Below are 7,936 nucleotides of genomic sequence, written 5' to 3'. Positions count from 1 at the left end.
AGATCAGATTCTAAAAAATGTCTTCTATGACAGTGGTTCTTCGATTTAAAAAAAATAGCAGACCTACAAGCTCGTAGCGCGCCACTCGGTGGCGCGCTATGAGCTTGTAGATCTGCTATTTTTCAATAGCTAAAGCATAACAATAGTGCTAACACCAAAATGCGTTAAAATATAAATAGCCTATTCGTCCTCACTTCTGTCTACAATATATGTCTATATACAAATCTAATGAGAACCAATACTGTGCTGTCTGGGACAAACCTCCTAACTCCTACATGTTTTTAATCATTTTCATTGGTCATTTGTTTCTAAAAAAATGTATTATGGAACCAAAAGGACCAATTACACTCTCAGAGTTACAGACCCAGGTTCCATTTGGTTCCAAACTATATCATTTAGCTGCCTCAAGGACCCCTGGGGGTCCCCGGACCCCACTTGGTCTAGTCTCCAGGGTCACTTCTTCAGGGCTTGTTTTGGTAGACCTGACCTGCTTGTTTTCTGCCGCAGAGTCTGGCAATTAACCACATGTGTGACAGACAGAGACAGGATCTGGCAACCCAGCCTGTGTGGCTGCAGACTCAGTGAAACATAACAAACAAACAAACTAGTGTTTGTTAAATTAAACACAATTCACTTTCTTTACAAACCGTTTTTCACGGAGTTAAAATGACGAATGAAGTTCTGAGTTCATAATTCATGGATTTAAGGAGTCGCGTCGTGTCTTTACTGGATATTATGTTCATTTATGGAAAAGATGCTGCACTCTGAGGACGTTTCAAAAGGTGAGAAATCAACTTTATTAATGCGCTGGTTTGGCTTTTATTATTACTGGATTTTAGAGCTTTTGGTTTCATCATGATTAGATTAGGAAGCTTTTGTTTTATTATAGAATTAGATTAGGAAGCTTTTGTTTGGGCAGGCATGAGACAATACAACAAACACACGGGCTGTGATCAATGATACTGATTGATTAATGATAACATGATGTTGGTACCATTAGGAGAGATAACATGGTGTTGGTACACCACACACACACACACACACACACACACACACACACTGCACACACACATGTTGTGACATCATCACTATGATGGATGGATGATTTAATTAATAGATGGATGATTTAATTAATAGATGGATGTACAGATGGATGGATGATCACAGTCCACATCCAGCCACATAGGAGCTCAGATCCTGGTACTGACAGTGACGACGCCAGGCCACCCTGAAACACACCATATATGGAGATTAATATAACCATAAACACCTGAAACACACCATATATGGAGATTAATACAATCATGAACACATAATAATAATAACAATCATCATCATGGTCTGAATGAATGTGTGTCTGTGTGTCAGTGTGTCTGTGTGTCAGTGTGTCAGTGTGTCTGTGTGTCAGTGTGTCTGTGTGTCTGTGTGTCAGTGTGTAACTGCCGTATCTCCTCACCGACTGTCTGCGATAATACATTAATGGATTTATTAGTGAATTAAAAATGTGAAAACGCACCCAGGGCGCAGTACTCCCTGCGGCCACAAGGGGGGGGGGGGGGGGGAGAATATCTCACAATGGGTAAGGGCTAGTAATATTAAAGGACCACTTCACCACTTTTCAACCTATTTTCATATAATAGGTCCTCCCTAATAATCATGATAAAATGCCATGACTTTTTTCTACTCAGTCTGTGTCTCATAGGAGGGCTGTGGGCAGTTTAGATCATAATTAGGCAGATTTTTTTTAAACAATATTCTTTTTCCAAAAACGTTTAGATTTTCATTATCGTGAGAACGATGCAGGCTTCCATTTTCGCATTGCAACTTTTCAGGACTAGAAAGCCTGCAGTTTCTATTGGCTTGGATTCCCCATCGATGATGTCACTGGAGGACGGTTTCTGAACTGCCCACAGCCCTCCTATGAGACACAGACCGAGTAGAAAAAAAAATAGCGCCATTTTGTCATGATTATTAGTGAGGACCTATTATATGAAGATAGGTTGAAAAGTGGTGAAGTGGTCCTTTAATGATGATGACCTCACCAGGCTGCGATGCCGTTGGGATCCTGAACAACGCGCTGAGCACAGCGGATCGCTACGCCGACGTCATCAGTTAGTAGATCTGAGACAAAAAACAAAAATCACACACGTGTGAAGTGAGGGGCGCATGTTGATCAGGTGATGTAATGGTGATGTTACACAAACATTATATACGCCATTAACAAATAAAGAGAGACAATATGACGTACATTTTCCCTTCATGTGTTTTTACTAAACAACGTTTGAACTAAAAGAGTAAAGACAAACATTAAACCTGTGTGTAGGAGGGGCTAGGGGATGGGCTAGGGGAGGGGCTATGGGAGGGGCCATAGTGGATAATTATTATACAACAGGAGGAAGCAATCTGATTGGTTGAAACGGCTTTCTAGCCGTGCCTAAAGAGATTGTTCGAGATGTTGTTTTACTTATTAGGCTGTATATGAAATACTTTCCATTAATATACTGTATTAATTGATTGCCCCGAGTCCCGTGGTGGGAGTTGTGCTCTGGTTTAGGTGAATATTAAGTAGTTCCGGTCATTTTGTGGTGTGGGGGCACAACATTTGTGTTGACCTATATTTTATCTAAAATGTTAATTTCTTTGTACCCCACATCTTTACACACGGAAATATGTTTTCTGTGTCCATGTGATAGAGGGGGAGGGGGGTCAAAGTTGAAGCTAATATTTTAGAAATAGGTCAACAATACAAATTACGTTAGTTTAGTGAATTTATTTACTTTTCCTGCGTTCAAATTTAATCGTGGCGGCAGTCACGTGCACGCACGCACACGCACGCACGCACACGCATGCACACGCACACACACACACACACACACACACACACACACACACACACACACACACACACACACACACACACACACACACACACACTGACCGCTGCACTGGATGCCACACACGTTGATAGATCCCGGGGTGTGGAAGTCCTCACACCAGAAGCGGCTGTTCAGCTGGAAGATCCCATAGTCCGTAGAGCCGTCGGTGTCGTGATTGGTGGCCTGCGTGTCATAGTGCGACTCCCACTCGGAGAGACACACCCCTAAGATGAGAAAAACTACAATTACCAGACACACCCCTAAGATGAGAAAAACTACAATCACCAGACACACCCCTAAGATGAGAGAAACTACAATTACCAGACACACCCCTAAGATGAGAAAAAACTACAATTACCAGACACACCCCTAAAATGAGAAAAACTACAATCACCAGACACACCCCTAAGATGAGAGAAACTACAATTACCAGACACACCCCTAAGATGTAACAAACTACAATCACCAGACACACCCATGAGATGTAACAAACTACAATTACCAGACACACCCCTAAGATGTAACAAACTACAATCACCAGATACACCCCGAAGATGAAAAACTACAATTACCAGACACCAGTCCACTAAGATGAAAATTAGTTGGTTAACATTAGTTGGCTGTCTTCACTAAATGACATCTCCTAGCTGTCTGAATCAAGGCCACCGACCCCCATCTGAAAATATCTTCTTCCAGGGACGACCCCCCCCCCCACCAGAAGCAAAGATTTGAGTTAAAAACGTTCGGTCTGAAAGAATATATATTCAAAGATTTGAGGCACATTTTCACGGGTTTTTCAAAAAATAGCAGGTCTACAAGCTCAGTGCCACGCTATGAGCTTGTAGACCTGCCATGTGGACCCTCTGGAAGTCCCTGAAGGACCGCTGGGTGGTCCCCGGACCACTGGTTGAGAACCACTGCTATTATTTACTCACAGTTGGGCAGGCTGTATCCTTGGTAACCATCCATCCCATAGCTCTGTAGGACCCTGGCCCACTCACATCGCTGGAACACCTTGGCACTGGACGCCCCCACCAGCTATGGGATGAAGTATTAGTTGACGATCAACAATATTATTGTCCATCCATCGTATGAATACATGCAGTTATTGTGTGTGTGTGTGCGTGTGTGTCTCAACTTCCCTCTATTTCACAGCTTAAAATCACATACATTTTCTTCGTTTTCTTCATGTCATGTGAAAGCAGGGAATCATAGCTTCAAATTGACATTGGTTGTTCAGTTTGACCCACCAGTTTTGGAGATATGGCTTATAATAAGTAATGACTTGCAGAGAAACAGCGAGTTGAGAAAACAGGCTTGAAAGGTTCACTTCTGTGGCCTCTAACATTACACCTAGCTACATGTTTAAGCATTTATTTCATATTTACATGTCTTCTGTGGACTCTAACATTACACCTATAGCTACATGTTTAAGCATTTATTTCATATTTACATTTCTTCTGTGGACTCTAACATTACACCTATAGCTACATGTTTAAGCATTTATTTCATATTTACATTTATTTCAGCTCTGACATTTATTTCAGACATGCTCTAGTATGTGGAGAGTCTGTACTATTAACTCATTTTGGATTAAAAAAAAAGGAATATCGATCAGTATTTCTCCTCTCCTGAACAGTCAGTCTTGCCGCCATAACTGTCTCTGTATCAAAAATAGTTTTTCTGGAGGGTCTTTCTCGTGTCAATATTGAATTGAATTGAATTGAATTGAATTGAATTGAATTGAATTGAATTGAATTGACAGAACTCACCACCAGAAAGGCAAACATCTGCAACATCTTCATTCTGTCTGGATGCTTCTGAACGCCTGCAGCAAATCTCTCTTATAGCCCATTTAGGCCTCACGTCGAAAATTAAAAAAAGAAAATCTTCAAAATCCTGACAGTTTTCTGAAAAACCTCATGTTTCTATATCAGTGGCGCTCAATATTTCATATCAAGGATCCCAAAAATTATATGTAATATGCCTCCGCCCCCCCCCCCCCCCATCTGATAATATGTAGTTCCAGGGACCCCCCCCCAGAAGCAACGACTTGAGTTAAAATGATCACTCTGTAATAATATATATTCAAAGATTTTTAGGCAAATGTTTCACGATGAAAGCAGACCTACGAGCTTGTACTCGGTGCCGCGCTATGAGCTTGTAGCTTGTAGATCTGCTATTTTTCAATAGCTAAAGCATAACAAAGCTTTAAAACACCAGAAGGGGTTCCCGCCCAGAATGGGTTAATGCACCGTTACTGTACTCTTACTGTACTGACAGCTGTTAACCCATTCAGACCTGAGGCCGATTCTTTAAAAAAATAAATCCTTCTAAATTCCGACAGTTTTCTGATAAACCCTCATGTTTCTGTATCGGTGGTGCTCAACCTTTTCCATGTCAAGGACCGCCAGAATTATCTGTGTTTGGCCACGGACCCCCATCTGAAACCCCCCCCCACCCCCCCCTGAAGCAAGGATTTGAGTTAAAAACATTCGCTCTGAAAGAATATAATAATTCAAAAGATTTGAGGGACGTTTTTCACATTTCCCCCCCCCAAAGATAGCAGATCTACGAGCTTGTATTTTTCAACAGCTAAAGTATAACATGATGCTTAAAACGCCAAAAGGGCGTCCCGCCCTGACAGGGTTAAGCTCACGGTATAGAACTAACCCCACCCCCCCCCCCAGTAGAACTAACTTCCCCCTGATTCACATTTCACTTCTTCTTTTCATCGTGTAAAAGTCGTTGAACCGACGAGAAGTGAAACGAACGCTATCTGTGTTCACAACAATGGCTGTTAGTAAGGGACTAGTGGACAAGAGATCCAGGATAATGTTATTAAGGGACTAGTGGACAAGAGATCCAGTAATGTTAGTAAGGGACTGTTAGTGCTGTGCTGTGCTGTGCTGTGTTCTGCTGTGTTCTGCTGTGTTGTGTTGTGTTGTGTTGTATTCTGCTGTGCTGTGCAGTGCTGAAGAGATCCAGTATATTGTTAGTAAGGGACTAGTGGACAAGAGATCCAATACAATGCTGTGCTGTGCTGTGCTGTACTGTACTGTACTGTGGGGTGTGGTGTGGTGTGGTGTGGTGCGGTGCGGTGCGGTGCGGTGCTGTACTGTGCTGTGCCGTGGCACCACTCACTTCGGACGGGTCTGTTTTTTAGGTACTTTCCTGTGGGGTATTTTGGGGTATTTCCAGTTCTCTCCCTCCACTAAATCTTGCTTCCCTTTTTAAAAAGAAAAGGGAACCTTAACCACCTCATTTAGGCTATTTTTTAAATATCAGATCTCCAAGCTCACAGAGCGTCTATTTAAAATATCAAATCTCCAAGCTCACAGAGCGTCTCGATGCGATCTCTGCTACCTCTGAAAGGTTTGAGGAAGAGAGAACCTCATGTTGGCCTTCTGGGTGATGGTGTAGTGGTGAAACAGTGACCCCCTGTGGACATGACCTGTCATCAACACATTCATTCATACACAGAGCTTAGAATCAGTGCACGCATGCGCGCAAGCACGCACGCACGCAAGCACGCACGCACGCACGCACGCACGCACGCACGCACGCACGCACGCACTCACGCACGCACGCACGCACGCACGCAAGCACGCACGCACGCACACACACACACACACACACACACACACACAGAGCAGCATACGGTATGTCCAGCAGTCGGCCGTCTGCTCACGCAGAGATGATAATTAGATGTTCTAAGTGTTAATTAGAATGACATGAGATGATTGGTGGAGATACTGTAAATCATTTATACATGAATATCACTTCTCTAGGGCCGCTGTTAAAAGTGTTCTCACCTCCTCCTTCTCCATGCTGGTATGGTTCGGTCACACGACCTCTCAAGACAAATCAAAGCTGGAAAGAGTAGTACGTCGCGCATCAAAAACCATAGGATGTGTAGCCTTAGCATCCCTTCACTTTCCTCACTCTATTCCACCAGAATCATTAGGAAGGCAAACAAAATCATTGCAGACAACTCCCATCCTGCACCTATGAGCTATATGAGCTTGTATATCTGCTATTTTTTCAATAGCTTGAAAAGCTTGTAGGTCTGCTATTCTTTTTTTTTAATCGTGAAACATTTGCCTAAAATCTTTGAATATATATATTATTACAGAGTGAACATTTTAACTCAAGTCGTTGCTGCTTCTGGGGGGGGGGGGGGGGGTCCCTGGAACTACATATTTTCAGATGGGGGGGGGGGGGGCATATAATTTTTGGGATCCTTGATATGAAATATTGAGCGCCACTGATGTAGAAACATGAGGTTTTTCAGGAAAACTGTCAAGATTTTGACGTGAGGCCTAAATGGGCTATAAGAGAGATTTGCTGCAGGCGTTCAGAAACATACAGACAGAATTAACTCAATTCAATTCAATGCTTTATTGACATGAGAAAGACCCTCCAGAAAAACTATCACCTCTTCAATCTCCTCCCATCAGGCAGGAGATATAATGGAAGCATCAAGAGCTCAACATGTCGCTTCAGAGATAGCACTTATACCCGTAGCCATTAGACATCTGAACTGGTAGAAATATGCATATATCACTTTGAAAAATAAACTGAATGTAATCTTCTCCTATGCTGCTGGTTTTTGTATTGTATTGTCCTTCTTGTTTGTGTATCTATGGTTGTCTGTGTCACGGTCCGTGACATGTGTTATGTTTTTGTTAGGTTCTTGTTCTTGGTTTTGGTTTTATTTTGCAGTCTGTTAGTGTTTCCTGCATGTGTTGCTCATGTTACCTGTGTTGTCTCACCAGTGCTCTGATTACCCTAGTAGTGTTTCCACCTTGTCTTGTTAGTCCTCTTAGCCAATCATTGTGAATATTATCTGTTGAGTTCACCTGTGTCTTTGTGTATTTATACTCCCTGGTTTGTCTTTCCTTTGTCAGATCATACTTCCTTGTCACAGAGGTTGTCCCGAGTTCCCAGTGCTTGTATTTCTGAGAGGTTCTGCATTATTTGTGTTTTCTCTCATGTTCCTCTGATTCCTCGTCGTGCCTAAAGGTTTTGCAATCTTGGACTTTCTGCTTTGAGGTCAT

General features: G+C 42.5%; 1 protein-coding gene across 2 annotated transcripts; it reads right to left on the bottom strand.

Annotated features, from left to right (window-relative positions):
- Window positions 1-857: 857 nt before the first annotated feature.
- LOC308328992 (lysozyme C-like) lies at window positions 858-4,720 on the bottom strand. Of its 2 annotated transcripts, none has more exons than XM_080783138.1 (5): window positions 4,649-4,720; window positions 3,812-3,914; window positions 2,939-3,115; window positions 2,043-2,121; window positions 858-1,228 (listed from the first exon to the last, which is right to left on the bottom strand). In XM_080783138.1, the coding sequence occupies exons 1-5, from the start codon at window positions 4,679-4,681 to the stop codon at window positions 1,162-1,164; spliced, it is 459 nt and encodes a 152-aa protein (XP_080639264.1). In that variant the 5' UTR covers window positions 4,682-4,720; the 3' UTR covers window positions 858-1,161. The 2 variants fall into 2 exon arrangements, with proteins under 2 accessions (XP_080639264.1, XP_080639265.1); XM_080783139.1 differs by having other exon boundaries at window positions 2,939-3,100.
- Window positions 4,721-7,936: the final 3,216 nt, after the last annotated feature.

Source organism: Protomyctophum bolini, assembly GCF_963924005.1.
Source record: "Protomyctophum bolini genome assembly, chromosome: 15".
Lineage (NCBI taxonomy): Eukaryota > Metazoa > Chordata > Actinopteri > Myctophiformes > Myctophidae > Protomyctophum > Protomyctophum bolini.
This window is presented reverse-complemented; position numbering and strand designations above follow the sequence as displayed.

Bases quoted from the DNA above. Each gene is read 5' to 3' on its own strand.
- LOC308328992 (XM_080783138.1), bottom strand. From the start codon at position 4,681: ATGAAGATGTTGCAGATGTTTGCCTTTCTGGTG. The intron at 3,116-3,811 runs GTGAGTAAATAA...TGGTAATTGTAG, and splicing joins AGGATACAGCCTGCCCAACT to TTTTTCTCATCTTAGGGGTG. The intron at 1,229-2,042 runs GTGAGGTCATCA...GGTGTGTTTCAG, and splicing joins CCCAACGGCATCGCAGCCTG to GGTGGCCTGGCGTCGTCACT.